The 17,389-nt window shown below is 37.8% G+C and overlaps 1 protein-coding gene across 3 annotated transcripts in view; it reads left to right on the top strand.

Annotated features, from left to right (window-relative positions):
* LOC135196992 (shootin-1-like) overlaps nt 1-17,389 on the top strand; it is a 141,129-nt gene that overhangs the window by 27,746 nt on the left and 95,994 nt on the right. For all 3 annotated transcript variants that reach the window (XM_064223876.1, XM_064223874.1, XM_064223875.1), the window contains exon 2: nt 9,994-10,195. In XM_064223876.1, coding sequence (XP_064079946.1) covers nt 10,063-10,195 — 133 coding nt within the window. In that variant the 5' untranslated portion in view covers nt 9,994-10,062. The remainder of the gene's footprint in view (nt 1-9,993; nt 10,196-17,389) is intronic.

The following is a 17,389-nucleotide window of genomic DNA, read 5'->3' as shown; positions in this document are numbered from 1 at the left end:
CCTATATATATATATATATATATATATATATATATATATATATATATATATATATATATATATATATTTAGTCATATCACATTACCGTGATTCATATACATATATCGAGCTACAAATGTCCTTTAATATCCAATTCGCTCTACCCCGGAATTAATATATTTTCATATATGTTTAACCGAGTGGGAATTTATTAAGCGATAATAGAATTGCCGGCCGACAGGCGTGAACCATTGACCTCTCAATTCCAGGACTGGCAGTGAAGCCTTAGCCAAACCCCGCCACCGCAAGAGATATAAGTTTATGCCGCCTCCCATCTCAAATACCTGCCGCGTTCAGGTATTTTTTGTTTTGGAGACTGCATCAAGCCCATCTCATCCTCGGTAGCGTGATAGTGCTTTTTGCCCGCATGTAGTCATTATATAAGTCATATCACATTACTGTGATTCATATACATATATCGAGATACAAATGTCCTTTAATATCTAATTTGCTCTACCCCGGAATTAATATATTTTCATATATGTTTAACCGAGGGGGAATTTATTAAGCGATAATAAAATTGTCGGCCGACAGGCGCGAACCATCGACCTCTTAATTCCAGGACTGGCAGTGAAGCCTTAGCCAACCCCGCCACCGCAATAGATATAAATTTATGCCTCCTCCCATCTCAAATACTGCCGCGCTCAGGTATTTTTTGTTTTGGAGACTGCATCAAGCCCATCTCGTCCTCGGTAGCGTGGTAGTGCTGCCCTACATAGTCATTATATAAGTCAATATACATTACCGTGATCCATATATATATCGAGCTACAAATGTCCTTTAATATCTAATTCGCTCTACCCCGGAATTAATATATTTTCATATTATGATTTTAACCGAGGGTGGGGGATTTTATTAAGCAATAATAGAATTGCCGGCCGACAGGCGCGAACTATCGACCTCTCAATTCCAGGACTGGTAGGGAAGCCTTAGCCAACCCCGCCACCGCAAGAGATGTAAGTTTATGCCGCCTCCTATCTCAAGTACCTGCCGCGTTCAGGTATTTTTTGTTTTGGAGACTGCATCAAGCCCATCTCGTCCTCGGTAGCGTGGTAGTGCTTTTGCCCTCACATAGTCATTATATAAGTCATATCACATTACCGTGATTCATATACATATATCGAGCTACAAATGTCCTTTAATATCTAATTCGATCTACCCCGAAATTAATATATTTTCATATATGTTTAACCGAGGGGGAATTTATTAAGGGCTAATAGAATTGCCGGCCGACAGGCGCGAACTATTGACCTCTCAATTCCAGGACTGACAGTGAAGCCTTAGCCAACCCTGCCACCGCAAGAGATATAAGTTTATGCCGCCTCCCATCTCAAATACCTGCCGCGCTCAGGTATTTTTTGTTTTGGAGACTGCATCAAGCCCATCTCGTCCTTGGTAGGGTGGTAGTGCTTTTGCCCTCATGTAGTTTTTATATAAGTCATATCACATTACCGTGATTCATATACATATATAATGACTACTTGCGGGCAAAAGCACTACCACGCTACCGAGGACGAGATGGGCTTGATGCAGTCTCCAAAACAAAAAATACCTGAGCGCGACAGGTATTTGAGATGGGAGGCGGCAGGAGACCAGAGGGCATGCTGTAAGAATAATCTTGAAGACCGGCTCTGCAGAAAGAGGGAACTCTGTTTCTTCAAGTATGCTCTGTCCCTTGATGAAGACTTCTATTAGTCTAATAGAAGATCTCTGTCAAAGCAGACAAATGGTCAGATATCTAGAGCTATATTCTTGCTGATATCTTCCTTCTGGTCAATCTGTTGGAATAATCTAGAAGACCGGCTCTGCAGAAAGAGGGAACTCTGTTCCTTCAAGTATGCCCTGTCCCTTGATGAAGACTTCTATTAATGTAATTGAAGATCTCTGTCAAAGTGGGCAAATAGTTGGTTATCTAGAGCTATATTCTTGCAGATATCTTCCTTCTGGTCATTCTGTTGGAATAATCTAGAAGACCGGCTCTGCAGAAAGAGGGAACTCTGTTTCTTCAAGTATGCTCTGTCCCTTGATGAAGACTTCTATTAATGTAATAGAAGATCTCTGTCAAAGCGGGCAAATAGTCTGATATCTAGAGGTCTATTCTTGCAGATACCTTCCTTCTGATAATTCCATTGGAATAATCTGGACGGCAAGCACTGCCTACGCTGGTAGGATGAAGTGATCCTGAGGGAAATCTTTCCTGGCGAGAGTTAATGACTGGCGAGTTTCCCCCAACTCATCAGACAGAGGAACTCTCACTAGCTAGACCCACCACCTATTCGGCAGACAGACGAACTCTCCTGGTGAAAGTCAATGGCTGGCAAGATCCCCCCATCTCGGCAGGCAGATGAACTTTCCCGAGAGAGTCAACGGCTGTTTGGTGAGCAGGTGGATGAGCTCTCAGAGTCATCAGCCTGGGATCTTCCAACCTACCTCGGCCGGTGGAAGAGTTTTCCTGGAGGCAGTAGGACTACCTCTCAGTACGAGTCAATAGCTGATCGGAGGCAGGAGGTCAAACTCTCAGTATGAGAGCCAACAGCTGTTCGGAGGCTGGAGGATAAAGCTCTCTGTTTGAGAGCCAACAGCTATTCACAGAGCCAGAAGGCCACCAGAAGGCCACCAGTGGGCCACCAGAAGCCCACCAGACGGCGATCAGGAGACCAAAGGGCATGGTGTAAGAATAATCTAGAAGACCGGCTCTGCAGAAAGAGGGAACTCTGTTTCTTCAAGTATGCTTTGTCCCTTGATGAGGACTTCTATTAGTCTAATAGAAGATCTCTGTCAAAGCGGACAAATAGTCGGATATCTAGAGCTATATTCCTGCAGACATCTTCCTACTGGTCATTCTGTTGGAATAATCTAGAAGACCGGCTCTACAGAAAAAGGGAACTCTGATTCTTCAAGTATGCTCTGTCCCTTGATGAAGACTTCTATTAGTTTAGTAGAAGATCTCTGTCAAAGCTGACAAATAGCCGGATATCTAGAGCTATATTCTTGCAGATATCGTCCTTCTGATCATTCTGTTGGAATAGTTTAGAAGACCGGCTCTGCAGAAAGAGGGAACTCTGTTCTTTATGTATGCTCTGTCCCATGATGAAGACTTCTATTAGTCTAATCGAAGATCTCTGTCAATGCGGACTAACAGTCGGATATCTAGAGCTATATTCTTGCAGATATCGTCCTTCTGATCATTCTGTTGGAATAATCTAGAAGACCGGCTCTGCAGAAAGAGGGAACTCTGTTTCTTCAAGTATGCTGTGTCCCTTGATGAAGACTTCTATTAGTCTAATAGAAGATCTCTGTCAAAGCGGACAAATAGTCGGATATCTAGAGCTATACTCCTGCAGATATCTCCCTTCTGGTCATTCTGTTTGAATAATGTATATATAATATATAGTGTATATATATATATGTATATATATAATATATATATATATATATGTATATATATGTATATATATATATATATATATTATATATAATATAATATATATATATATACATATATATATATATATATATATATATATATATATATATATATATATATATATATATATATTTATAGATGAGAGAAGAGAGATGAGAGAGAGAGATAGGAAGGTGGGTGGGGTGGGCACATACTTTTGTACTTTTGTGAATGTAGCCACAGGACACTTGAACGTGTGGCCTTGTAAGAATTTATTCCGGTCTTGCTTTGTAGGTGGGATATCATGTTATACGGAATCCCGTCCTGAGGAACTTGTTTGACAGATATCGAGTTCTTCGTCTGTGCATGAACGATGGAATGCACTGTTCATACTCTCCGTTAGTACAAAACAGATGATTGTTTATTCAGTGCTAAATTAAGGGTCCACCTATTTGGTTGTTAGTTGTTTGTGTGCGTTTGCTCTTAGCTGGGATTTACAAAACTCCTATGAGCGAGTTCTCCGGATTGATTTTACGCACACTTTGTTGTTTAAAAAAAAAAAAAAAAAAAAAAAAACAAAAAAAAAAAAAAAAAAAAAAAAAAAAAAAAAAAAAAAAGATGGGCCTTGGTAGTCACCGAGGAAAAGACCAGTTTTATTAAAATATTGTCATGTAGATATGGACCAAATCAGAGAGGCCATACGCTAAATAAAAAAATAAAAAAACAAGGGCGAAACCGAAGCGATACTTCGCTTGAATATTATTTATATATTTAGCATGTCTTTTTCAAAATAAGTACGTTTAAGAAATGCCAAAGACGTCTTAGGTTTTCAGGTAATGGGTTTGTTAGTCCTGGGTTTATGCACGGCCACCGTGGTTTATGTCGGTGAGTTTTGGCGACCCCAGGCATGTGTCGAAAGATGTCACGGATTGGTGAGGAACCAATGGTCTGGTTGCTTGTCAGTGGAATTCGCCTTGCAAACTCAATTGAGCGACGGTGGTTGGTTCACGCACACACACACCAAGCCGGCCTTATGCCAGCACGGGTCCATGCCCAATCGAGTTAATGGGAGTAAAAGGTGTTATATGGACCTCCGGACTCGATCACCACCCAACAAAGGCGGAGCTCGCGTAGTAGAGGTGCATTGTTAAATAGCTGGCCGTCCATGAACAGGTGAAAATTCCTCCTCCTCCTCCTCGTCCTTCCTTCTCCTCCTCCTCCTCCTCCTCCTCCTCCTCCTCCTCCTCCAACACACCGTTGTCGTTTTCCCTTGGGTATGGCACCACGCCCCAACCGTGGCTAAGTGTCTGCTACTATCTTAGACAGAAATAAAAGATCATTCGGATGTAGGGACAAGAGGAAACAAGGGGTAGCCTCCGTTTGAGGCTCTCTCTCTCTCTCTCTCTTTCTCTCTGCCATTTATAGGTAAACATATAAATAAACATATAAATGACTACCCAAAGAATACTTTTCTATTTAAAGCTCTGTGGCTTATAAATTACATTGCATCCTTCTTTGAGATGCCATTATTTTTCAGTTTTTATAAGATATTCAACTCATCTAGACGTTCGGTGTCTTTAGCGGAGGAGATGCCCTTCGAGTTGTCGTTCCGAGTTGGAGTCGGTCCAAGAGCTTCGTGAAAATGCGATGCGATTAGAAAATCGAAGATAACAACTCCGAATCGAGTGCGCGCCATTTTTGCCATCTCGATTCGGAACCAGTCGTGACCGACATGAAAACATATAGACCCTCTCTCTCTCTCTCTCTCTCTCTCTCTCTCTCTCTCTCTCTCTCTCTCTCTCTCTCTCTCTTTAAATTTAAAATGGAATTGTCGTTTCCGAAGGAGCAGTTTCGTTGACGTTGTTATGGTCAAGATTTCCAAGACCTCTACGTTTTTATTTAACGTTACAAGTCATAGCTTGAGAGCCATAAGGATGGCATCAAGATTTGTTGCCTTTATAAAGGGGGGGGAGAAGACTAGTGAATATTTTTATATATATATATATATATATATATATATATATATATATATATATATTATATATATATATATAAAGAAAAGTATTTAATCAGATGGTCCTACCACTTTTAACTTATGCATCAGAAACTTGGAGCCTTACTAAGGCCTTCGAACATAAATCAAAGAGCTATGGAAAGAACAATGATGGGAATAACACTAGGAGACAAAAAGAGCACATGTGAATATATATATATATATATATATATATATATATATAGATATATAATATATATACATGAAGAAAAGTATATGATCAGATGGTCCTACCAGTTTTAACTTACGCATCAGAAACTTGGAGCCTTGCTAAAAAAGCCTTTGAACATAAGTTAGTTACAAATCAAAGAGCTATGGAAAGAACAATGATGGAAATAACACTAAGAGACATAAAAAGAGCAACATGGATACGAGAGGATATTCTAACAACAAGTAAGAAAAGAGATGGACGTTGGCAGGACATATAATGAGAATGTCAGATAATAGATGGACAAAAAAGAATAACAGAATAGGTTCCTAGAGATTGCAAGCGGAGCAGGGGAAGGAAGAGAAGACGATGGATTGACGAGCTAAGAAAATTTGTGGGTATAGATTGGCATAGAAAGACCATAAACAGACGGGAGTGGAAGGACTTATCTGAGGGCTTTGTCCTGCATTGGACTAGCAATGGCTGATGATGATGATGATGATAGACAAACACACACGTGTATGCAGTGGAGACCACATGAAGTGAATGTTGATGGAAAAGTAAATATACCGCCCTCTTTATCAACTGATCATATCTATAGGTTGAATTTAAAATTTTATTCAACTCCTGGACCTCATCGAAACGTTACAATCATCTTAAGAGTCAAGCACTGTGCTTCATCCTAGGAAAAGGAAGCGTTTGCCTTTGAAATGTGGCACTTCTCAGTAGCAGATTGCCTGACCCAGTTATCAACGTGGAAAGGATGCATACATGTTAGCACGTAAATGATATTGATTTACAGTGGCGTAATTGATTAGGAATAAATATCGGATACATATGAATAAGAGTGTATTGTGCTATATGAGCCAGCTTGCTTAAAATGTGTATGTGTGTGTGTGTGAGAGAGAGAGAGAGAGAGTGAGTGAGTGAGTGAGTATTGAGCCATGGAGTAAATCTGCAATTTTTAGTATGAATCTAAACAAAATGTCTGTTTCCAACAAATACTATGCCAAATGTAGTCATCTTTGGGATCATTCCTAAATAGTGACCCCAACTCTAGAACACTGATTTCTGTTCTGTACCAGTGCTGTCATTCGTCAGCGTTTATGGTGCATGCCATGAAAATACGTGTTTGTAACACGTCAGATTTGCTGCTGTAGATGTAAATTTCGCGGGCCAACCTTACCTTCGGTCAGTTTTCATGTCCAAACCTTCGGCGGAGGAACACACAACCAGCGTGGTAACAATGGTGGTGACCTAACCAGACGAACCAACCTAACCTGACTTAGGCAGCAAAGGGACTACTTACCTGTGCGGATGGATTTGGTTGTTGTGCGGCCCAAGAAAATGGCCCGTAAAACTGTAAACAACCCGTAAATTTAAACTTGGAATGTAATTATACTTTCTGTATTGCGTGGTAACTCACTCTCTCTTTACTTCCTCTTTGTATAAATTAATGTCTACAAATGTTTTCGTTGTTCAGACTAGGCCAGACTGTCTTCCGGTCGTTCTTCCTGGTGCAGACAACCGGTTGACATGTATACCGATTCCCGAGGTTTCGTAAACCTTTGTAAACCTCACGCTCTCTCTTTCCTGTAATGTGGACAATGAATGCACACACACACACACACACACAGACACACAACACACACACACACACACACACACACACACACACATATATATATATATATATATATATATATATATATATATATATATATATAATATATATATATATATATATAGTGTGTGTGTGTGTGCCGTCAGTGTGTATACTTCACGCAGTTCACTATAGGCATTACCTAAGGTTTTTTGCAGCGTCCCTTCGGCCCCTAGCCGCAACCACTATAGTTTCTTTTACTGCACCTCCATTCACATTCTCTTTCTCTTAACAATTGATTCACATTGCAACTGCTTTGAGGTGTTCCTCCTGTTACACCTTCACAACCTCCTTTATTCCCAGAGTTTGGGTTTGGCCTAGGCCCTAGATTCTGTATTCTATTCATATATATATTATATATATATATAATATTATATATATATATATATATATATATATATAGATATATATATATTATATATATATATATATATATATATACATATATATATATATAAATTATATTAATATTATATATATATATATATAATAATCAATAAGGGTATTAGATACCTAAAGGGGAGCAAAAGAAAAAGCACATAACGTATTATAAGGACAGTGAGTGAAGAAAGTGAAAGTGATGGAATTCCTGAAGCATGTTTGGTGATTCCGTATTATTCTTACAGACATTTACTCTATAAAAAAAAAAACAGGATTTGGCCATTTCAGGGCACAGCTGACATATTCAACCTTTCAGTCATTCACAATAATTTGTTGGACATATGAAACACCGCTGACCTTACGTGAATAAAACTTAAGTCGATTTAAATTTTTTATTTTTTATTTTAAGAAACATTGTTGTTATTATTATTATTATTATTATTATTTTTTTTTTTTTTGTGGGGGGGAGGGTCTATCACAGTCCTCCAATTCGACTAGGTGGTATTTATAGTGTGGGGTTCCGCGTTGCATCCTGCTTCCTTAGGAGTCCATCACTTTCCTTACTATGTGTGCCGTTTCTAGGATCACACTCTTCTGCATGAGTCCTGGAGCTACTTCAGCGTCTAGTTTTTCCAGATTCCTTTTCAGGGATCTTGGGATCGTGCCTAGTGTTCCTATGATTATGGGTACAATTTCCATTGGCATACCCCCATATCCTTCTTATTTCTATTTTCAGGTCGTAATATTTATCAATTTTTTCCCTTTCTTTCTCTTCAATTCTGGTGTCCCATGGTATTGCGACATCAATAAGTGATACCTTCTTGATTTGTCAATCAACGTCACGTCTGGTCTATTTGCACGTATCACCGTATCTGTTCTGATACCATATTATTATTATTATTATTATTATTATTATTATTATTATTATTATTATTATTGAAAAAGAAACCCACAAAATCACTGTGTAACGTGTTTACTTCTAAGTATTTGCATTTAATTTTACTTAGAAGTAAACACGTTACACAGTGTTTTTGTAGGTTTCTTTTTCAATCTTCAGAAGAAAACTGAAAGAAGTTTTTGTTTGGTTCATTATTATTATTATTATGCGGTAAGGTGCGTTGCTACAATGACATACGTAGGTGGGCCGTGGAACCCCCCATCCAGTACGTCCATCCTCATCCCACTACACGTAGCTTAGTTGTGGTGCTAATAAGAACGCTCTGGCTTCGGAATTGTCGGATGCTTTGAAAGTTCAACTCCGTATTAGAATAGGCCTATTAAGGATCCAACCAAGAAGCATAATAATTCCTTGCTGAATAATGAATCATCATCGTCCGTGTAAAATAGTATAATCCAAATGTATATGAATCACTCACTAATCCGATAATAGTGCAGTAATTCCTCCCATGAGCTTTCTTGCGTAATGTTTCACACGGTAATAACGCCTGTTAAATATTTCTTTACAAAGGAAAATGACGGTCATTTTTCTTCTCTTGGAAAAGTAGTGCTGATTATATTCGAGCACGTGTCTGGCTCGTGAGTTATTTCACCTTATACTTTGCACTTTGCTCCCAAGTTTTGATGGTTTGAGAGAGAGAGCGTTCTGATGATCCTGTTCATTATTTTAGTTTTACAATTATTACTAATGTGTCTAGTTTTACAATTATTACTAATGTGTCTAACCATGAAAAAATGACTGTACTTACCGTCTCGAAGATCGGACCACTGTGCACCGTTACTACTCTGTTTACTGCATAGGGACTGTAAGTGGTGAACGAGGCTGACCCTGGGCTTAAGAACGGCAGGACTGAATAAGTTCGTTAACCGAACACTTATTTCTGTTATACTTAGAAAGTAATTATATGAATGCATCTTGCCTTTCATTATACAGGTACCTTTAAGAGAGAATGTTATTCGTCGTCGTTAATAAAAACAAGTAAAAAATGCACCGAAGTTGTTTCGACACAATCGAGTTTCCTGTACAGCTTATAATGCTGTATGAAACTCTCAGCCACAGCCCGGTGATGGCCTGTGTTGTTGAAACCCACAGCGGTGCCAGACGAACGATTATTGCTAACTTTAACCTCAAATAAAATGAAAATTACTGAAGTGAGGCTAGAGGACTGCAATCTGGTATGTTTGTATATTTGATTACTGGAGGGTGGGTGATCAACATACCACTTTGCAGCCCTGTAGCCTCAGTAGTTTTTATAAAAGAGAGAGAGAGAGAGAGATCCTAAATTGTAATCTGCAGCAGTCAACATATTAAAATTGAATTTGTACCTTTCCTTTCTTTTCGACAGGCAGTGCGTCGAGCGAGTATGCAAGAGAGCTGACGGCGACGCTGAAGAATCCTTCTTTCGGTTGCCGCCATGTCTGAAGGAGGCGTCCAGATCCTGCCCTCCTCCAAGGAGAATGGGGAGGCAGGCGACAACGAGGACTACAAGGCTCTCTACTTCCAGGAGTTGGAGAAGAGGAAGAGCCTTATGAAGTTGGCACAGAAAGGTCGGTTTTGCTTGAGCTTTCGTCTCCCTCTTTACATTCCATGTTCTCTGGATTGGGATTATGCACTTTTGTATTTATTTTTTCTATCTTGCTATAATTGGAACTTTTGTGGTTTTTTGCATTATTTCCTGTAAATTTTGTGATTTGCTTTGTTATTTTTGTCTGTTTTCCTCCATATATATCTGATATATAGTTATATATATAATTCAGGAAGTTAATAGGGCATTGTGGCAATTACAATTGCATATATATATATATATATATATATATATATATATATATATCAATTGAGCTAAATTAAGTGTAATGTGACTCACAAGCTACATTTAGCGACATTTATATAATTTTTACTATTAATTTTCTGATGATTTAAACTACATATATTTACGTGGAGCCGAAGAAAGGCCTTGAAATAGTCTAGAAAGCTGTAAAATGTAAGATTAAAATATATACCAAAATGGCCAGTTATAGATTACCAGGCCTACCAGGTCTCTTCTCACAGGAAAACAGAGAAAAATATTATATTCGTGATACGGAAGAAGCTGTTACGGCTACCACGACTACCTTCGCTCTCCCCTCCCTCCCTCCATTTCCCTATTACGCAGGTATTACTTGGGATAAAACGTTAGGCTTTAGACAATGCTTTCTGTAATTTCATCCTGAAAGATTAGGCTTTTTATCTCTCTCTCTCTCTCTCTCTCTCTGCCTCTCGCCTCCTCTCTCCTCTAAATCTCTCTCTCTCTCTCACACATTTCTGGTCTGCATCAGCTGTCATTTTACCTGTTAATGAGCAGGGGAATCTCTCTCTCTCTCTCTCTATCTCTCTCTCTACTATATTATATATATATATATATATATATTATATATATATATATATATATATAGAGAGAGAGAGAGAGAGAGAGAGAGAGAGAGAGATTGGGGGGGGAGAGATTCCCCTGCTCATTATATATATATATACTATATATATAATATATATATATATATATATATGTATATGTATATATATATATATATATGATGTAAGTAACCTAAAGGTAAGCATTGTGTTGGCTAAAAGAAGGGTTTATACGTATATTTCTTCTTATTCATCTTCTTCATCTTAGCTTACTCTCTAGCTGGGGTTGCCGTTTTCGACGAGCCTCCTCCAGCTGTGTCTGTCTTGAACGGCTTATTTCGTAATTGGTTTTGGCAGATGCTTTACGGACGGACGCCCTTCCTGAATCCAACCTTCCATATTTAGCTATCCCCGAGTTGGGCTGGCTTGCCGAACCGGGCGCTCAGGTCCTCCTATGCGCTCGTATGTGTTCGTGAAAGAATACTTACACATAGAACGGCACACCTAAATTATGTCATAGGTAGTTTGTAGTTTTTAAATGTATTTCTCGTTTTTGTTTATATTCTTGTCTAGACAGGGTGAAATGTTTGTACGTGTGCGTACTCATCGTTTGCCGTTTTTTTTATTTATTTTCTCGTTTTGTCCATATGCTTGCCGAGAGAAGGGGGACGGTGTTGGACGGCTGATGAAGGGGGGGGGGGGGGGGGGGGGATGGGGGGGGGGGGGGGGGGGGGGGGCGGTGTGTGCCTTCAGGGATGGCCGCTCATATAGATTCTGAGGGGGCTTCTTCTCCTCCTCCTCCGAAGTGCTGAGAAAACTTCGGAGGAAGGGCAAGAGAGAATTCATATGAAGGCGACGGCTCTATTTACTTTTTATTTGGACGAACTGTCTTATTTTCCACGATTTTTCGTTATGGAATCATGCTTTTGCTTAATTATTTTCTATTCTGATATTATTCACAATCATCTAAAAGTTATTTTATAATAATAATAATAATAATAATAATAATAATAAAGTAAGATCCTAATTATGGCTTTGAAAACTCACTTTTTCTTTCTAGTTCCCATTATTGTATATTTCCTTTCACTTACTTACATCATTCGGAATTCTTCCGGTTTCCTTTTTGCCTTCCCTTTCCTTCTCTCTGTCTCCATCTTCTTTTCCATTTGATTTGCTTTGTGTGCTGCTGTTTCTTCTTGTTTGTCTCTTCTCGTTCGTTTCCTTCTTCAATAGTTTCGTGTTCTCCTCCTCGTCTCCCATTGCTCCTTCTTGTTTCGTCTCTTCTCGCTCGTTTCCTTCTTCAGTTGCTTCGTCTTCTCCTCCTCTTCTCCCCATGTTTCTTATTGTTTCGTCTCTTCTCGTTCGTTTCCTTCTTCAGTTGATTCGTCTTCTCCTCCTCGTCTCTCATTGTTTCTTATGGTTTCGTCTCTTCTCGTTCGTTTCCTTCTTCAATTGCTTCGTCTTTCCTCCTTCGTCTTCTTCATTGCCTTTCTTATTTGGTTCTCTCTTTCTCATTCGTTTTCCATATTCTTCAGTTGCTTCTTCTTCTTCTCGTCTCTCATTGCTTCTTATTGTTTCGTCTCTTCTCGTTCGTTTCCTTCTTCAGTTGATTCGTCTTCTCCTCCTCGTCTCTCATTGTTTTTCTTAATGGTTTTCTTCGTCTTCTTCCGTTCGTTTCCTTCTTCAATTGCTTCGTCTTCTCCTCCTCGTCTCCCCTTGCTCCTTCGCAGATCGCTTACAGACCGCTAAAATTAACCTTGAGGTGTTTCGTAAGATTGTGGAATATTTCCCAGCATACTTGAGATATCCGTCGTCGTTCTCGGCCTTGGGTATTTGGAAGGCTCGAGATGACAACGAGAGAGGAGAGAGAGAAGAGAGAGAGAGAGAGAGAGAGAGAGAGAGAGGAGAGAGAGAGAGAGAGAAAGAGAGAATCTTAGAATATGAAGAGCTCATGTTATATATATATACATATATATATATATATATATATATATATATATATATATATATATATATACTGAGACATTTTTTTAATCTTCGTTCTGTATCCATTCGAGAATTATATAAGTGATAAGTGCTTCGTCACCAGCGGGGTTCGATCCCTGCTGCTTGGTTGGGAAGCAACGTATGACTATTGAGCCAACAGAGATGGCTCAGTGGACATAGTCATTGTACTTTCGATGAAAAAAAATTATATATATACTTATATGTATGTGTATAATATATACTATATCTATATTTGTATATGTGTTAGTTCACAAAGTCACAAATTTATATGATTGCTGCCCATTTGTTTTAGGAATTCAGTTCCTATCATTTCAGGTGAAGTAGAGAAAATAAAAAATCCGGACATTCAAGTTAAACTAAACGACATATATTTGAATCATGTTTTAAATTAAAAAAATTCAGTTAAGTATGAAATTCAATGTAAAAGTCAGTTATACGATCAATGCAACACGGCAATTGCGTTAAAAAAATAGAACTAATTAGCATTAACTAGTTGAGCGTAGTCGAGTCTTCTGTTCATCGTAAAATTAAGGCCACCTCAAATAGAGCTATCTTTCGGTGGTCTCGGTATAATGCTGTATGAGCCGCGGCCATGAATTTTAACCATGGTCCGGTGGTGGCCTGGCCTTTATCGTTGCCAGACGCATGATTATAGCTAACTTTAACACTAAATAAAATAAAGAAAACTGCTGAGGCTAGAGAGCTGCATTTTGGTATGTTTGATGACTGGCAGGTGGGTGATCAACATAACAAATTGCAGCCCTCTAGCCTCTGTCGTTTTTAAGATCTGAGGGCGGACAGAAAAAGTAACGGAAGGACAGAAAAATTGTGGAAAAAAGGGAATGAGAGACAATAAAACAACACACTCGCAAAGATGGACGGAAACACATAACTCTGAAAGTATAAATTGATATGCTGTCATTTTTAATATAAAGGTTCATAAACAAACTGATGGTGTTTCTTCAGCGGGTTTACCTTGATGACATTTGCCAACATTTTGATGAGTCACTTAGAAAAACTGTTTCTTGATCCCTGTGCTTTTTGTTAATGCATAGACTTCTACACCAAATTCTCTCTGAAGGATATAGCACGCGTATTTATTTTTAAATTTCAGGAACTCATATCATCCAAACATTAGTTTTGCACTGGAATTCTTCTTCTTCGTCTTCCCAGCTGGATCCCATTTTTATATGGGGTCGCCGTTTCGGATGAGCCGTTTCCATCTATTTCTGGTTTTGCACTGGAATTGAAATCTGATAACGAACTACCATTCTTAGGCTAAAATGTCTTGTAGTAATGATAATTTATTAATGAGTGCTTTCGGAAAGCAGGCATCTGCTGATATGCGATCGAATATTTTTAGCTTATGCCCGTTGGTCTTCACGCTCAATTCTGGTAAAAATTGATTATGCAAGGGGTGTAATTCATCATGTAGAATGTGAAATTTATGAAAAAGATATATTTGCAAAAATATTTTATACGAATTACCATCTCATTTAATTAGAATCTCTTGAAGTTTTTCAATTGTGAGTTTTGACCATTTTTAACTATCTATGCTCCTAATGTTTTATGGTACGACACTTGAGTGGCAGCATAACCCTTAATTAAGATCCGAAATGAAATAAAATAAAATGTAATTTATTAATATTTGTAATGTTTTTTTTTTATTAAGGATCAAAAGCAAAATAATAAAACCGATTTTAATTGAGGGTTATGGTGTCTCTCAAGTGTTGTATTATAAAACATTAGGAGCGCAGTCTTTTTGATTAGCCTGTACATCTGCTGACATGTTTAATTTAAATTTTTCAAAAACCCCTCATAGATTGGAAGTCTTTTCTGTCTCAAAGACACCCAGCTGCTTATATGGAATCATCTTCAGTTTATTACCTGCCCCAGATTAATTTTGGAACATATGTGGGTCATTCCAGTCGCTTGTTGGAGGTTCGCATTGGGTGTCAGTCTCCCTTGTGGATCAGTATGAGCAAAATGAATTTTCTGCAAATCAGAAACGTACTGGAAACTGCAACCACAATATTCAGTGCAATGATTTACAGATTTTATGTCAAGAGGCAGAAAGCTGTTCATTACGCATTCTCGAGTCTCTTCATTAAACGTTTATCACAGAACTTCAACATCAGTTCATATTTGGTTGACATTTCCCCATTTTTGCGGTCTAGATTTTTATTTATACACATGTAATTTTGTCATTTTACTATATTAGATTCACATCAGCCGTGCATTTGATGTCTAGGCCAGTCTCTTACGTCTCCCCTGATTGGCTGTTGATAAGCCAATGACAGGGCTGGAAACTGTCAGTCTCTCGAGAGAGTTCACGTGGGTAGGATCTATGTTCCACCTCTCCTGAGGTATACGTCTTTCAGGAGAGGTGGAACATCTGCCTATGTGAAGTCTCGAGAGAGACTGAGAGTTTCCAGCCCTGTCATTGGCTTATCAACAGCCAATCAGGGGAGACGTAAGAGACTGGCCTAGACATCAAATGCACGGCTGATGTGAATCTACTATAGTAATGCTTATTTCGGCTGTACTCGTAAATGCCTTGTTTTGATTTCCTTAAGTCCATTCGTGTTTATTTATTTAGTTTTTTTTTTGTCATGGATTACTCTTCAGTTTCTTGCTGATAGATTCATTTTCAGTTGGTATGATTATTTTAGTCCCTTATTTTATTTTCTTGTTTCATTTCTCTTGTCTTATGACTTTTCATTACATTCTCCCATTATTTATGCGTACTTTTTACATTAGGACACGTTTTACTATATAACCTTTTGTAATCTTACTAATGCTGTATGACTTTTGTAGTTTTCTGTAAAAGAAAACTATTGAGATGTTTTTTTGTCTGTCCGCCCTCAGATCTGAAAAACTGCTGAGGCTAGAGGGCTGCAAATTGGTATGTTGGTCATCCACCCTCTAATCATCTATCACACCAAATTGCAGCCCTCTAGCCCCAGTAGTTTTGATTTTATTTAAGGTTAAAGTTAGCCATGATCATGCGTCTGGCAACACAGACACGTACTCTTACTCTTGATGCATGGGTTTTTTACCTCTGCTTCAGTTCTGATGATGGAAATTGATTTCCTAAAACGTAAGTGAAGCAAGCAAATTTTTTAACTTGACATTTTGAAGTTTCCACTGGTCATCGTATTCGTGTTTTGTATGTACTATGTATATATATAAATGTATATATATATATTATTCGAGCTACAAATGTCCTTTAATATCTAATTTGCTCTACCTCAGAATTGATATATTTTTTTTAGTTGATAATAATTTTGTCCTTTCGTGGGTTCGAACCACCGTCCAGCGGACAGAGACGAAATCAAGACGTCGGTGACGTTATCGATTCGGCTAACAAGTGATTCCGAATAATTAATATGAATCACGGTGATGTGATAATTATTCATATATATACGTATATATATATATATTATATACATATATATATATATATATATATATATATATATATATATATATATATATATATATATATATAGATACATATATAGATATATAGATATAGATATAGATATATATAATATATATATATATATATATATATATATATATACTATATTATACATATATATATATATATATATATATATATATATATATATATAGATATTGAGAGAGAGAGAGAGAGAGAGAGAGAGAGAGAGAGAGAGAGAGAGAGAAATATTTAGTACATAACAAACATTCATTATCCTTATTGTTAAAAAACGGAAACTTTGGTATAACCATAATTTTACTGAAGGTTTCGTAGATTTGTGTAATGCTTAGATTAGCGGCAATTGTGCTTCGTTATCAGGGTTCCAGAGGTCGTTATTATTGATGTTTTCGCAGCGGTAGGTTATCAGAAGGCTGATAATATCCCTTATTGCTAATGTTCACGCTTTGTGAAGATACTGTGGTCGGTTATGTATTTAATTTTTTGTTATCTTTGGGAGATGAATAGCTACCGTGTTTGAGTGTAAGCCTAAAATGAGCATGTTTAATTTTCTCGTTAATTATATATTGATGTTACCACGTGCATTTGATAGGTTTTGAAAAATATGCGAATTTAGTATTACGTCACACAAAAAAACTTCCTATGCACACCATAATTTTTTATTGAACATATTTCTAATTTTTTCATGGTTTTGTATATATTCTTTTAAAAAATTGTGCTTAGTACTTGCAAACTGGATAAGTATAATATATTTGCTCATTTCCTAATTGTCTTCTTCGTATGAATTCAGGACTTTTGTGGACCTGACAGAACAGTAGCCTTTGCCAGACTAGGCCAGATGAAAAAAGAAAAGAAAAAAGTGAGGTTTGCGCCATAAGGCTTC

This window comes from Macrobrachium nipponense, chromosome 18, assembly GCF_015104395.2.
Source record: "Macrobrachium nipponense isolate FS-2020 chromosome 18, ASM1510439v2, whole genome shotgun sequence".
NCBI classification, from domain to species: domain Eukaryota; kingdom Metazoa; phylum Arthropoda; class Malacostraca; order Decapoda; family Palaemonidae; genus Macrobrachium; species Macrobrachium nipponense.
This window is presented reverse-complemented; position numbering and strand designations above follow the sequence as displayed.